This window comes from Barbus barbus (genome assembly GCF_936440315.1).
Source record: "Barbus barbus genome assembly, chromosome: 32".
Taxonomy (NCBI): domain Eukaryota; kingdom Metazoa; phylum Chordata; class Actinopteri; order Cypriniformes; family Cyprinidae; genus Barbus; species Barbus barbus.
Genome location: NC_136760.1, coordinates 3265394 through 3282020, shown reverse-complemented (window position 1 = coordinate 3282020; position 16627 = coordinate 3265394). Strand labels below are relative to the sequence as shown.

Sequence of the window (16627 nt, the reverse complement as noted above, 5' to 3'; positions counted from 1 at the left end):
GTGCGAGTGAACAGAGATGAAGACATTAAAGGATTAGAGCATAACTAATGCACTGCAGGATTAAAGACAAACAGGAGAGTAGAGTAGTAGAGACCGAGCTGGAGGTAAACAGAGACAGAAAATAACCGAGAGAGAGCTAGATAAAAGGCCTGCAGCTAAAGAGAGAGAATCACAGCGACTGATTCAAATCCTATAGAAATTAAAGATTAAGGTTCCAGAGCATTGCATTCTGCATGGCACACTCAGGTGAAGACACGCTCACAGGTAAGAGGATGAACTAATGCAAATATTAAGGACACAAATGTTTTGGTTGGAGTGGAAGAAAATCTGGAATTGACTTATTTTTGATATAGAAATTCCATATTCATGTCTTGACAAGGATTCGATTTTGCCATTTCAATTATTAATATAAACATTTATAAATAAATGTGTGTATATATATATATATATATATATATATATATACATATGTGTGTAAAAGTATGTAAAAAATATATATAATGACAAATTATTAATTTAATACATGTATTGCATTTATTATTAATTCTGAATCAAAAATGTAATTGAAAATGTTATATTTCAGAATGTAATTTTCTAAATTAAATTTTACATTTTATATAGTAAATGATATATACAGTATATTTTATTAATAAAATTGTACATTTATTATGTAAATTACAAATGATTACATCTATTACATTAAATGAATCATTACATTTGTTTATTATACATTTAAAAAAAAAAAATTGAATTGAGAATGTTATTATAATAGAATATTTTGGTTTGTTTTAGTTTTTAGTTTGCGCATTTTTTTTGCTTTAATAATGGATTGATTTCACCAAACAATAATTGATTAGTTTTGATTAGTGAATTTGATTTGGATTTTTCCATAAAACTGTTCATTTTGTTCAAATCACCGATTTTTAATGCGGTCAGATTTCCATGCCCCACCTTAGATATTTTTGACAAATGATTTATAGTTTATGTATGTGCGTGCGTTTGTGTTTTTGTGCAGCGATGAATATAGAGAGGATTATCGAGTGTATCAGAGAGGACGATCAGAAGGGACTGAGGGCAGAACTACAGCAATTTAATCGAGAGGTACTTACAATTAACTAAAGACTGATTGTATTCAGTCCAGTGGATTCAAAATCAATGTATTAATACATGTAGTTACCAAATAATCTACTTTGTTGTGCACTCAAAACTCGCATTATGTAACTGCTCTTCTCTAATTCAGCATTTTTGCTCTCTTCTAGTATGCACAGTGTTTCTTCTATGATTTGGAGGAGAGGGAGAGAAGAAAAGTAAGAGATATTTGAGTGCAGTTACACATACACATTCTCTAACTGCTCATATTTAAGATTTCTGTATATGAATGCCATAGAAAGGGTGCCATTTTCCTCTGGGCAGGAAATATTCCTGCATGTCCTCAGTTGTTTGCTGATACTGCAGTTGACTTGATCCTCGGCCTGCAGCTCATTAATATTTAGACCATAATCTCCCCACTAAATCCAAACCAGATAGCAAGTCAGTGTTGATGTGTGTACCTTAATCGCATTGAATTACAAAGTGATGCTGGTTTAGTATAATGTTTGCATCCTCAGTAAATGTCGAAAACCAATGTGAATTGTTCAGTGAATTTGAGTTATGCTGTGATGCTGATTTTACATTAAGATTTCAATCTCTACCAAAATGATGGTTTGAATGAAATCTCTACATTATATCTCTATCCGGGATATATTTCTCTCTTCCTGGTCAGTTAGCTCTGTTACTGGTTGTTAATACATTAATACACATTTGACAGAATACATAGTTTCTTTGTGTTATCTTTTGGGTTGGTTGAATAACTTTCTTATTTTTCTGTTGTTTGGCTGCTTGTTCAATCTGAAAAGAGGCTGGAGCTGGAAGAGGTATTGATTTTTTTGTTTTTTAAAGATACACTCTTGAATTTTCTAAGGCTTATTCCATATATAGAAATAACAAAATTAATCGCATTTTGGATGCGATTAATCATTTGGCAACACTAATTTATATAAAAGGCTATAAAGGCCACCTAGTGGTTGCATCATGGTATTACATATGATTTTCTATATTATTCCCAGCAGATGGCAGCAATCTGCCTAGAATTTACTGTTGTTAATAAATTGAATTAATATATTGTATTAATTGATATTAATATGCAATGTTTATCTAATATTTGTATTTTTTTTTATAGACATAATTACTTTTTTCAGCCAAACTCATGTAAAAAAAAAAAAAAAAAAAAAAAAAAAAGTAGGGCCCTACATCCATTTTATTTTTTTCCTAAAATCTTTGTTTTCTGTTTTGATTTTTCTGATTTTTGTTTTAAATGCATTTTAATAAATTGTAGGTATTTGAAGAATTTACACACAGGTATCTATTATTAAACATTTTGGTAATGAAAGCTTTACTTTAAACTTTAATTAGTCTTTTAAAATGTAATTTGAACAATTCCATTCCTTTTTGGCAAACAAATGCCTTTGGTATATTTTTAATTTTACACCGTATAATTTGAAATATTTTTCTAATATTTATGAAATTTTATATATAGTCATAAATACATAACTTAGAGATGAATATTGTCTAGTACTATGAAATCCCCTCAAAAAACAAATCATTAAAGAATAAATATCACAGAAACTAAATATATTTGAATCATTCAATTAAAACACAATGTTATGCTTATTGTCCTCGGTCTGTTTTGACCGTCTTAAAGGGACAGTTCACCCAAAAATGAAAATTGCATCATCATTTACTCACCCTCATGTGGTTTCAAACCTGTATGAGTTTCTATCTTATGTTGAACACAACAGAAGACAGTTTGGAGAATGCTGGTAATCAAACAGTTGATGTGTCCTCTTGATTTCCACAGTATTTCTTTCCCTATGCATGTCAATGGGGACCAACAACTGTTTAGTTCTTTGAAATTCTTCAAACTGTCTTCTTTTGTGTTCAGCATAAGAAAGAAACTCATACAGGTTTGAAACTATTCCGCAAGAACACCAGAGGGTTAAAGGTGTACAATTTCTGCATTGCTAGCGACACACATCACTTGCGGTATGTTCCCGTAATACTTTGTGTTGTTGTTTTTGTTCTCTGCAGTTCCGAAAGAATAAAGTGCGGGATTATGTGTCCGACTCGGATTCAGACTATGATGAATCCAGCAGCCCAGAAGTCATTTTGAGACAGGTAACCTTGACTCTTCTAAACAAATACACACCTAAACCTAATTTTAAAACCAGTTTCCGTCTTTGTTTCATTCCCCCAGGCTCTGGCTACGGTTTTGATCAGGTTCCTCCAGACTGAACCGCAAGGGCGTGTGCTGAAAGCATGCCTGAGATCCTTACGGATTCTCTCGAGGGACAAAAAGGTTTTGGGCCCTCTGATCACTGACAGAGCGCTTCTCACTCTAGCACACCTGGGCGGCATCAGCCACGCACCTGTTCCTAAAGAAGACACCGATGGTGACGCTGACTCCTATAATGACATCATCGAGGCTATTTCTGAGAGCAAATTGGGTCGAGCGGATGAGGATGATCACGGCGGCGAGGAAGACGACGGTTCTGGGGCCGTAAGCAGTGAGGTGAATGACCCTGTGGTCTGGGGCCAGAGAGATTGGTGTGGCGGTCGCAAGGCCAGCACGTTTTCAAACATGAGCCTCGGACCTTCCCGCAGGAGGAGCAGCGTCTTCAAAGCTCTCACGCCTGGTAAAAGAGACAGCAGAGGAAGCCTGGGAGGAGGAGAGGAAGAGGAGGAAAAAGAAGAAAAGGTCGATGATGAAGTCAACAGGAAGGAAGTCATGAAAATCTTCTGTAACATTGTTTACAATAGTGCTTGGGCACAAGAGAGAGCCAGCGAACTCAGGTTCGAGCCATTTCAACTTCTAACGTCCTTCCTCATGAGTTCTGTGAAGAATGCAAATTAAATTTGTGGTTCCCTCACTATACAAAGCTCCTTTTGAATTGCCTGTGGAGGAGGAAGAGGGTTTTTGCTGTCAAAGTGTGCAGTTACGACATCTACCAGCAGGGGTTTAACTTGTGATTAAAAATTGTATTTACTTTATTTATTCTGTGTATTCCATTTTCAGTTTTCCAGATTCTGTTTTAAGGGTTTAATTAGATTTTAATAATCAAAAAGGAATTGAACTGAATTCAGTTAACAGAATCAACTGAATCATAATCGATTGAATTCATCAAATGTTAGCAATTTATTATTATTATTTTTACAGTGATAGTGCTCAATCAATAAAAAATGATCCCACACACTATCAGTCCATGCTAAATATAGAAATTTATTACAAAAAACAGCGATGTTTCGGTCCACTGACCTTCATCAAGCTTGTGTATACTATTACAGACTGTCTGTATATAGTATACACAAGCGGGAAGATTACCCATCCACCCCCGGAAAGCGGGTGAAATGTTGATGAAGTGACTCTCAGAGTAGATCTGGAGGTGAAGCTAATATTTAAATTCACATTTTTAATTTCATATTACTTCATATTTAAATCTCACCCAAGATTCACACGCACTTATTGTGTAGCCCTACTTTTGATTTAAACATCTCCATTTTTCCAAACGCCGTGATAAATTCCTTTTTTTATGACCGGATTCCATCTGCGTTTTCATGTTAACCAGAGAAAGTTTGACCATTGAGTTACAAGTCATTGCTGAAATCGCTAAGTAAAATTAGTTTAGGAAAAAAGGCGTATGAGCTAATGCAATGAAATTTTGGGGGACACAGTATTCAATGAAACGAAATATATTTGCATATCACAAGCTGTTTTCTCTTCTTTCCAACTGTTTGCTGTTTTTCAGTCTCCTCTGTGGTCTGACAGAAAAGCTAAATAAGGAGTTTCAGTCTGCATCGTCTCCTTGTGGTCAGTTTTACGCACTCCGGTTGATGTTTTTACTGACGGCGTTGAGACCCGAACTCAGAGCACAGCTGAAACAAGTATCTACATTTTCTTCTTCTATTTTCTAATATTTTAGTACATTTTCAGCAAATCTGCCATTCTATCATGTAAACTAACATTTGGGCTCAGCGAGGACACATTAAATGATTAAAAGTGACAGGTAACACGTTTATAATGTTACAATGAAAAACAAATGTATCACAGTTTCCACTAAAATATTGAGCAGCACAGCTGTTTTTAACGTGGGTAATAATCAGAAATGTTTCTTGAGCAGTAAATCTGCATATTAGTATGATTTCTAGAGGATCATGTGACACTGGAGACTGGAGTAATGATGCTGAAAATTCAGCTTTGATCACAGAAATAAATGACATATTACAATGTATTTGCATATGTATAATTTTACATTGTAATAATATTTAAAAATGTTACTGTATTTTGGATCAAATAAATGCACCCTTGGTGAGCAGAAGAGACTCTTTTTTCAAAGACATTAGAATATCCCAAGCCCAAACTGTTTTAATGCATTGACCTCTTCTTAATTTGCAGGAGGGAGGAGTGCCGCTGTTGACCACAGTGCTGGAGAAGAGTTTATCAGTACAGTGGCTGGAAGAGTATGAGGTCGTGCTGGATCCTACAGCACCTTCTATAAGTGTGGAGGACTCACAGCAGGCTCAGGAGGCCCTCAAGATCCTTTTTAATATCACACACAGCACACACACTCAGGAACCTGAAGAGGTGTGTGTATGCAGACATTATCACACTCACCTCCCTTACAGGCAACTACTATGACGGTACCATGATGTGTCAGATGTTGATACTATAGCACTGTGATTACAAACCCACACAGTGTGCTGAATGAACTGATATAAGACATTACCATTAACTGTTAATGTCAAGGCTCTCTTTGTGTCTGTCAGGGAGATGCGTCTCTCTTTCGTCACCTGGCTGCAGTTTTGCGTCACTGTCTGATGGTGTCCTGTGAGGAGGAGGAAGCTGCAGATGAGTTAAAGGGGTTAGTGTTGATAAATATTGTTGATTGTTCTGTAATGAATACATAAAATGTAACGAAAGCCCAGTCAACATCATCTGTAGCATTAATTTTCCACTCTTTAAAAATGTTGATACTTTCGACTCGTTCCACTCAAGTGAAAAAAGTGAAGCGACCCATACTCAGAATTTGTGCTCTGCATTTAACCCATCCAAGTGCACGTACACAGCAGTGGATATTGAAGACTTTTGAGTGTCTTTATATTTGTAGTATTTGCATATCACAAGCTGTGAACAGACACACACACACACATACACACACACCAGCAGTTGGGCTTTCGGTGCCGTGCTCAAGGGTCTCACCTCAGTCGTTGTATTGCTGGTGGAGAGAGCGCTGGTTATTCACTCCCCCACCGACAATTCCTGACTTGAACCCGCAACCTTCAGTTTACAAGTCCGACTCTCTATCCGTTAGGCCACGACTTCCCCAAAAGTGGAAGTCAAATATAATTCAAATATCCGAACACTTTACTGGCATTATTCACAAGATCAAGACAAAAAATACACAGAAAGAAGTGAAAGATAATAGAATAGTAAAAACTACAATAAAATAATATTGGAATAATTGTTAATATATTATTATTATTATTATTAAAATAATTAAATTATCATTGAATAAATTGAATTAAATTAAATTAAATTAAATCTACACAGTTGTGAATTAATAATCAGATCACAGAATAGTGCACTTAATAATTTGGCTGACAGATGCAAGTACTTTATCGACATAATTGACAAGATCAAGACACACACACAGAGAGAGAGAGAGAGAAGTTAAACTTAATTTAAAATAGTACAAACAATAACTCCAAAAATAATAATTGCAATATGTACAATTTTGCAGGCAGTAAATAGACTAGTAAATATGAGCATCATGAGTAGTGCACATTAATTTGGCTGACAAAGACACACACAAGACAAAGAATTTAAAGATAATAGAAAAAAATAAGATGAAAATAAGACTCCAAAATAATAATTGCAAATTAAATTAAATTACATTCAATTAGGAAATACATTAAGATTTAACTCTTGCGCAGGCAATAACAGACTAGTGAATATGAAAATCAGATTATATGTGTAGTGCACATATTAATTTGGCTGACAGATGTGTAATAGTCTTCCCTCAGTAACACCTGCTTCTGATCTGTTTGTGGCAGTTAAAAAAAAAAAAAAAAGAGGAATTAGATGTGACTTTTTCAAAGTGTCCCTCTCTCATATCTCTAAATTGACTACAGTATATAGGCCTAATGGATAGAGAGTTGGACTTGGAACCCGAAGGTCGTGGGTTCGAGTCTCAAGTCCGGCAGGGATTGTAGGTGGGGGAGTGAATAACCAGCGCTCTCTCCACCCTCAATACCACGACTGAGGTGAGACCCTTGAGGAAGGCACCGAACCCCCAACTGCTCATTGGGCGCCGCAGCATTGGCTGCCCACTGCTCCGGGTGTATGTTCACTACTGAGTGTACACTTGGATGGGTTAAATGCAGAGCACTAATTCCGAGTATGGGTCACCGTACTTGGCCACACACCACTTCCCTTTCCCTTTAGCCAGTGTGCCTCAACTGTGCCAGTGTCACTGTGAGCACAGGCTCTTCCTTCTTCTGGAAGCCATGTTTGCCTGCTTTTCTCTGTCATCTCCAGTCATATGAACCATTCATGTAAATGCTGTACATTCCTACATTTTAGTTGGATTTATAAAGTGACACAGGGAATGATTTCATCACAGGCTTGTCCTGATCTCTCTCCTGTGCTCTCAGGCATGCGGCGAATATGCTGTCTGCTCTCCCGTTGAGCTGTCTAGACGTTCTGGTTTCTGTGCCTCTGGCTCCAGACTCACACCAGATGAATGGAGCCAACATGGACTGTGTGCACAACCTGCTCGTGTACATGGAGAGAAAACTGGAGCAGGTGAAGAGAGAGTGAAGGAAAAGGATAGATTATCATGAATCATATTTTCCTTGATATGTTGAGATTAAATCATTCATTAATTAATTTCCAGACTGTAACTTTCAGCTCCTAACTATCCTGAACTGTGCTGTATGTGAAAGGCAGCAGACAAGAAAATTAAGTCTAATGTACGCCTTAAAGAGACTACAAAAAATCAGTCAGCACTAATGATTAACAAACGTTTGAGGTTGGCAAGTTTCTTATGCTCACAGATGCTGCATTTATCAAAAAAAAAAAAAATGCATAAAATCAGAAATGTTGTGAAATATTATTAGTATTTAAAAGAACAAATTTGTTATAATGTATTTTAAATTGTAATTTGATGACATGATCCTTCAGAAATCCTTCTAATATGCTCAAGAAACATTTCTTATTATTATCAGCGTTGAAAGCATGTTTAATATTTCTATGGAAACTATGATACTTTTTAGGATACATAATGAAGAGAAAGTTCAAAAGAACATAATTTAACAGTAAAAATGTTTTGCAACATTATAAATGTCTTTACTGTTACTTTTGATCAATTTTATGCAGTCTTGCTGAATAAAAATCTCTTCATTTCTTAACTGAAAAATTTGAAAAAATCTTACTAACCCCAAACATTTGAATTGTAGAATTGTAATAATTTTTTAATACAGTTTTATTTATTTAGTTAAAATTTGAAAAATTTGGAGCATTTAATTCTAAGTGTTAGAAAGGATGGAGAAAGGAGGAAAAACTATTTATAACCATTTTTATATATTTTATTCAACAATAAAACCTGGTCTTTAATAGTGAACCGCAGAAAGAAACTTTTTTATTATTATTATTATGTTATGCTTGTTATTTGTGACTTTTTAACACCGTGGCGTTTCACATGCAGGGTGAAAAGGTCAAAGAGAGACTGACCCCTGTGCTGAACTTGCTGAGCGAATGCTCTAGAGCTCACAGAGACACAAGACTCTACCTCAGACAACAGGCATGACTGCTATTTTACATTATTATCAGGAAACACACTGTCTAAAAATACTTATATTGTTTTTTTTAATAAAATTGTATCTTTTTTTTATTGAGTGCAGATCCTGCCTCCATTAAGAGATGCCAGCACTAAACCTGAGGAGGGAAACACCCTGAGGAATCGTCTGGTCAGACTGATGACCCACCTGGACACTGAGCTCAAACACTGCGCTGCTGACCTGCTCTTCGTGCTGTGCAAAGAGAACGGTGACACACAGAAACACAAATACAGAAAAATGACAGAATTTCCCTCCAAAAACACATAACAAACTTAAAAAAATAAAAATTCCAAAGGGTTTTTTATTTTATTTTTTATTTTTTTGCAGTGATGTCATCTGAGTTTACATCGTTTTTTTAGTTTTTGAAATTAAATAAAATATAATAAAGGTAACTGCAACTTTTTATCTCAAAATTATGACTTTTCTTCTTAGAATTGATCATTCGTATCTCGCAGCTGTGAAAAAAAAGTCAGAATTACCTTTTAATTTTTTTCTTTTTCTCTCATATTAAAGAAGCATTTTTTCCTAGCAATAAGATTTAATATTATGGAGCACAAAAGCAGTTTTAAGTCGCTGGGGTATATTTGTAGCAATAGCCAAAAATACATTGTATGGGTCAACATTTTTTATTTTTATTTTATGCCTTAAATCATTAGGATATTAAGTAAAGATCGTGTTCCATGGAGATATTTAGTAAATTTCCTACTGTAAATATATCAAAACTTCATTTTTGATTAGTAATATGCATTGCTAAGAACTTCATTTGAACAACTTTAAATGTGATTTTTCCCCTGGCTACTCCAGTGAGGCGTTTCGTGAAGTACACTGGATATGGAAATGCTGCTGGGCTCCTGGCCACTAGAGGTTTGCTAGGAGGTCAAAGGGCAAAGGCCACATCCTCAGGCACACAGTACTCCAGCGATTCGGACTCGGACACCGAGGAGTACCGTCAGATTAAAGACCGAGTGAATCCAGTGACGGGACAGGTGGAGGAGGAGCAGCCCGATCCGATGGAGGGAATGACAGAGGAGGAGAAAGAGGAGGAGGCTCACCGGCTCATCAGTCTTTTTAACAAACTCTCAAAGTAAGGAACTTAAACCACTGAAAACACCAGTACAGATCTATACATACATACTGCTTTAATACCCTCATATCTTTTCCTCAACAGGGATGATATGATTCAGCCAATGGGATTGAACGAAGAAGGTCAGCTGGTGCCGCTGTCGGAGCTCAGGGACCTTTCAATGGAGGAGAAGAAATCTGAGGAAGAACATGATGACCTGGAGAACTTGGAGTAGAAACTGAGTAGATAAAAATTTTTAACAGTTTATCACATGGACATACCCTTAAATATTACCTGACTATATCTAATTAATTAAGACACTTTAATTAATTAACGCACAACTTGTCTCAAAAGTTTGGATCAATAAGATTTTTTAAAATAAATTAATACTTTTATTTAGCATGGATGCAAAAAAATCATCAAAATTACAGTAAAGATATTTGTGATGTTACAGAAGATAAAACATTAAAATGATAATAAACAGCGAATAATAAGCAAATCAGCATATTTGATTTAGTATCATGTGACACTGAAGACTGGAGTAATGATGCTGAAAATTCAGCTTTGCATCACAGGAACAAATTACATTTGAAAATATTAATATTAAAATGTTCAAAATAACATTAAAATAATTATTTTGAATTTCACAATTTTTACAGAATTGCTCATCAAAGAAAAGCGCATTAAAAAATCTTACCAAACTTTTGAAAGGTAGCGAGTATGTAAATAAGATTACATCATAATTAATCAATGCATTTATGTGTTGTGAAGGACTCAATGTTCTTTAAATGTTCATTTCTTTTCTGTGAATGTAGAATCAGTGGTAAAAGTTAGTTGTATCCACTGGTGTCCTGAACAGGTGGCAGGACGTTGTGGGGTTCTTGGTTTTTATTTATATTTATATTGTGTGCCCCTGAGAAGCACCGCCCACAGTGAAATCTCATTGGTGCAAAATCCCTCTCCACATAGTTGAATATTAAATGTTAAAACTTCATTGCATTGAACTGGCTCAAATGATTCACTCACAAATCTGATATTATGGCTTGCAAACAGGTTTTATTCTTTAAAATCAATATCTTTCCAATGAAATGTTTGGAACGGATCATAACAACAACAATGTATATTGTAGAATAGAAATTTTCTTGACTTTTCCATGACATTAAAAGAACAGGCCTGGAAAACACATAAAAATCCCTGAAATTTCCAGGTTTTTCATGACCACAATACTAAGTGCAAACCTCTTCATTCATATCAGCTGAAAAGAAAGCTGAAGAAACACGACACGTCAGTGGAACAGCAGTTCAGATTACTGTCAAAGATACAATAACAATCAAATTTAGGCCAAGAAAAGACTAAAGAGCATACTGTAACTAGACATCATCGTCATCATTCACAATATTGTGTAAGAGAACTGTGGTAGTGTAAAACAGACTTGAAACGCACATTGGATTTTAGCAGTTGTTCTCGTTCTTTCATCATAGCAAACAAAACAACATCTATTTTAAAAATGACTGCACTTGTAAACTTATCTTTGTATTTTTATCTGCAGGATCATTGCAATTCATTTGTACCGTCACTGAAATTCTGCTCTCCAGTATTAGTCCACACACCTTCAATAAATAGAGTTAACAATGGAGTCACCTCTAAGTAAACTGTTTAAGAAACCGCTTCAGTAAGTGTGCAGTCAAGTCTTTCCTCTTGATCTTTCTAACACAACTCCATCATTTGCTCCAGAGAGAGCTGGAGCTCCACTGACTGCAGTGAAGACGCCCCGTTTGCAACAGCCATCGTCTTCAAATCCTCCAGTGAAGTCAGAATAACCTAAACAAACGATAGAAAGAGAACATGAACGGGAAAGATGAAAATAAAACCTGATACATTCATTTTATATGCAAAAATATGAAATTTGGTGCAGTTGTTGATATTTATATGGTCGAAAAATAAGATGAAATTGTGATGGCTTTTAATGTAAATCAGTGAGACTTTTATCACAGCATAAATGTATAAACATAAAATGCATATAAATCACTCTATATCTCCTAATAGTATGTATTAAAGTCAGTAACAAATTTAAAAAAAAAATCAGATCAGGTTCGATTTTCTGTGCTTTGGCATCCGTAGCAAACATTTTGATAGGAAAGGATGACGAATACGAAAAAAAAAAAGAAACTCAATTTTCTCAATATTTTCATTTTTTTGCACCCTCAGATTCCAGATTTTCAAATAGTCTTATTTATTCAGCTTTCAGATGATGTATCTGTTTCGACAAATTGACTGTTATGACTGGTTTTGTGGTCCAGGGTCATTTTAAATACTAAAACGATAAATAAAAAAAACGGAATTTGCTCAGTCCTAACCTCTATCATGATGAGTTTCTTCTCCCATGGCTTCATTTTGGGGTCAGGCCACTTCTCTCCCAGAAAGAAGTAAAGAGTGCAGGAAGGAGATTCTCGGCTTGTCTGCATAAACTCCATCAAACCTAAAGGAATGACATCCAGCACATCTTCCAAGTGACCAGTCTAACGTACAAGAATCATCCATATCTAACGATCAACCATATCTGAACAAATACACAATTTAATTTAATTTAACAAACATACATAAAACTAAATGTAATCATGCTACATGACCCATGTGTAAATTCTGTAAAAAGGCATTTTTATACCATTTTTGTACTCATGTTCATATACGGAAATAGACTTCTATCATGTAACAATTTGATTTTCAAAAATGTAATCAATCAATAATCTTCATTAAAATGGCTGGGAGAAATCTGCCATTTAACACAGTATAACTCACCTGATATATAATCTCTGAAGAGGTAGATGGCTTCAGATGCGTTTTTGGAGAGCTCTCTGGGTGTTTGGCTGTTTTCGTGTTTGCATAGACCCCAGTAGATCCTGCTCAATCCCCAACGTTGACCCAAAACCACGCCATCCAATCTCCTGACCTCCAGACCCCCCAGATTGTTCAGAATTTCATTGGTATGCTTGACCTGGATCTGATCCAGAATACCTTCTGGATTAGGTAGTTGGACCACTGGTAGATCAGCACTGTCCATCAAGTTGGACTCGTCCCTGTGGGAGTTAACGGTATACCGTTAGGCTTTCATCTGTATGAAACATAACCAGTGGTGCTAATTTGAAGATCAATGAATCAAGTACAGAAATACCAACATGTTTCCCTGATACATCAGTCTGAAACCAGTGTCATTCTCCACCAACTGTTCCTTCACCTTCTTCCCTTTGTAATAAACCTTAATCCGAAAAAATGTCTCTGTGAGGAATAGAAATAAAGCTGTGCGAGTAATCAAACACCAGTAATTGATGTGAATATGTGATGATCTTAGGATCCACCTACCCAGTTTTGGCATAGGAATGCTACCCTGATGACCCACACCTTCACCGTCCGGTTGATACGCAGCTGTCGCCCCTTCAGGCGGCGAAATCTGCCCCAGTCCACCAACACCACCCTCAGGTGAAGAAAAGGGTGCATGAGTGTCCATTATCTGATAATGGAGCTCAGTATACTGGGATTCTGAACATGGACTGGTTTCTGGGAAGAGTCCTTGATCTTCGAACCCCAGATATAACTGCTCTGGATTCCAAAGTTCATGAACTGGAACAAAAATGAAAAGGCTGTACACATACACAGTAAACCGCCCTTTAAATCCGTGTCTTATGCTCACCAGTGCTGCACTTATTATATAAAGTAAAAACATCAGTGTTCAAACAGTGATTTTTGCAGTTTAAAAGAATAGTTTTCCATTTGAAGTGTAATTTATATCACACATTTAGGATGATTTCTGAAGGATCATGTAACATTGAAGACTGGAGTAATGATGCTGAAAATTCAGCTTTGGATCACAGCAATAAATTACATTTTAAAAAATGCATTCATATAGAAAACAGTTATTTTAAATTCTAATAATATTTGGCAAAATTACCGTTTTACTGTACCTTTAATCAAATAAATAAATAAATGCAGACTTGATGTATCTAAAAAATATATAATTATTCCATTTGACAGATATTGTGTAGGTATATTTATTTTAATATACAATATAATAATTTTATACTAAAAATATATAAACTATTCTTTTTTTTAAATAAAATGCTATTTCAATGTCATATTTTTCCATTTAAAAGTACATTACTGGCATGATTGTAAAGCGCATTCTATAATACTACAGTATAAAATACTACAATAGACATTATCCAACCATAGACATTAAAAAAAATGAATCTAATCAATTCATCTACACCATATAATGCTTTGTACTACAACCTGCTATAATGAAAATATCTTTTCCAGCATTTTGAATCTACCTCGTGAGGGACTTTCCTTAAGGTTTAGTCCTGTGAAATCTTGCTCCAAACCTTGGGGTGGATGTGCTAAGAAATATAAAAATAAAACACACTGTCATCACAATGTAAGGCCTACCTCACAAATTTATATTACAAATGCATGGCTGGGTATAAAATGCTGTCTTGCTAGGGAACACGTCGCTATCCTCCACATACAGAACTGGTGAGAACTTAATGACAGCGAGCACAAATGTAATGCTTCCTATACCTGCAGAATGAGGTTCAGATGGAAACTGATAGACTTTATGTGGATCAGCGGTATCGTTCTTGTTGTCAAATACCATCTTGAAGCCTTTTGCACGAAGAGCGCTACGGAAGTTTCTCTTCCAAACAGAGGGATCTCCATTTACCCTGCCATCTCCAGCGGCGCTCGTCTGAGCCCATGCCTGACGGGACAAAATACAGATATCAGAAGAAAGGGACTCCTGCAAAAAGCACTATGGGTATAACATGTCTGCTCTGATGGTAATACCGTGGTTCTGTGATTTATATTGATATAGGTATTTATCCAAGATACTTCAAAAAAAATCTACAATGCATTGCTTACATTAAATGTAATAAATGCTGATTGTAATGGTAGTGTAGTAATTCTTTGGTAGAATATAAGGTACTAATAGTATACTAAATATTAGGGGTGTGCGATATAAAAAAAAAAAGATATCAATATTTTTTTGGGATTTTTTCGATAATTAGACGATATTTTGCAGAGATATCTGACTACCGTGGACAGCTGCTGTTTTTGATATTCTTCATATTCTGTGTGGTCAGTTCACATCAGTGATTAATCTTTTCATTTAAGTTTAAATAGATTTTTACCTTTAATAAAGCAATTTGTTCCTAAAAGTGTACATCTTTTGAGTCAAATTCAAATCAGTCAATTAAGATAATACACATTTATATCAATACACAGTGAAAAAACACACGTAGGCTAATGTATGCGTGCACTCCGTAGGTGTTTTGTTTGGTTTTTGCAAAATACACGATATTGTCAAATTGCACATCGTTAAAACAACAATTACGATATTATCGCAGACGATATAGATCGCACACCCCTACTAAATATACCAATGAATTACCATAGTATTATTATTACCTTGGGGTACTTGAAATAATATAATAATACTTATTTTTTCTCATGTACAATACCATCCCTTGTTAAAAAAGGGGGAGGGGGGGCTAAAAAGAGTATATTATTTATTATATAGAGTACACACCACAGTTAAAATTACTATTAAGTACTTGTGTTTTAGCATGTTAGTCAATACATAAAAGTAAGTGTACTTTAAAGCACGACAAAACACCTTAAAATGAAACTTTTAAGTGCATTGTATTATAAATATTAAATTACCTGCACGTATATAGTTTGTAAATATACTACTAAATTTGAAGTATTGCAAGTTAAACACACTGATGCCACAAATATGGTACAGTAATCACTGTCCTGACACAGGGTCTTCTACATAGAAATGTATTTTGACCTTGAATATGAGGACATCATCACTGCTGGAGTCCTGTCTTAAAGCATGCTTCCAGGGAATGCTAAACTGTCTTTGTTCTTTATTGGTCCAACACACTCCAGGATAACTTCCACTTTGGATTTGTTCACACAGCCAGGGCACAAAGAGAGGTTTTGGTTGAGCCATGATGCAATCAAACCATCAATATACCTGCATAAAAACAAACAACAACCAAAACCATGCTCAAACATCCTTATAGTCATACACAAACTCCCATAACTGCAGCAAAAACACTCATGAACTTACAATTACTAGATACAATAAGCACTTTATTACATAGGAAGACATTCTGACTCTTCATATAATGAACCATAAGCATAACAACAAAAACGTCGTCTCTTACCGTTCTTTAATCGAGTAAAGACAAGCGTTCTGTGGTCTCTTCAGCTGTCTGGACGATGAGAGAAGGGTTTTCTGGTCAGTGCTGCTTTAATACTTCAGCGCTTTGTGTGTTATGATCAGGTGCTGAACATTACTCGGGAAATCCATGTCAGTTTCGATTTCCCATTTTAACCTCGTTGCACACGTCTCTCCAGGTGTCTTCCCTCAGATGAGCACTAGATGGCGGAGACGACCACTCAAAACAAAATGATTTTGAAGTATTAAATAACATCATTGAAGTGTAAATATGTCTGTAATAGTCTGTAAACTGATTCTTATGTACCCTCTCCCCTTTTCATAGTGTCAGAGTTCAGTGTTGCATGGGGTAAAAGAGGGGAGGGGGGTCAGGGACGGGATGGAGTTCAGCT

The 16627-nt window shown here is 35.5% G+C and overlaps 2 protein-coding genes across 2 annotated transcripts; one reads left to right on the top strand and one right to left on the bottom strand.

The window, feature by feature from the left end:
* Positions 1-233: 233 nt before the first annotated feature.
* LOC306852609 (chaperone Ric-8A-like) lies at positions 234-11171 on the top strand (the record flags this gene model as incomplete). The annotated part of the gene is made up of 14 exons (XM_079389586.1): positions 234-264; positions 1016-1101; positions 1260-1307; positions 1896-1913; positions 3127-3213; positions 3293-3888; positions 4842-4977; positions 5489-5677; positions 5860-5954; positions 7747-7897; positions 8799-8894; positions 8995-9139; positions 9736-10015; positions 10100-11171. The coding sequence occupies 14 exons, from the start codon at positions 234-236 to the stop codon at positions 10227-10229; spliced, it is 2088 nt and encodes a 695-aa protein (XP_079245712.1). The 3' UTR covers positions 10230-11171.
* Positions 11033-16534, bottom strand: LOC306852174 (interferon regulatory factor 3-like). Its single transcript, XM_079388845.1, has 9 exons — positions 16222-16534; positions 15840-16028; positions 14570-14747; positions 14323-14388; positions 13355-13612; positions 13171-13270; positions 12794-13071; positions 12352-12473; positions 11033-11815 (listed from the first exon to the last, which is right to left on the bottom strand). The coding sequence occupies exons 2-9, from the start codon at positions 16002-16004 to the stop codon at positions 11702-11704; spliced, it is 1281 nt and encodes a 426-aa protein (XP_079244971.1). The 5' UTR covers positions 16005-16028; positions 16222-16534; the 3' UTR covers positions 11033-11701.
* Positions 16535-16627: the final 93 nt, after the last annotated feature.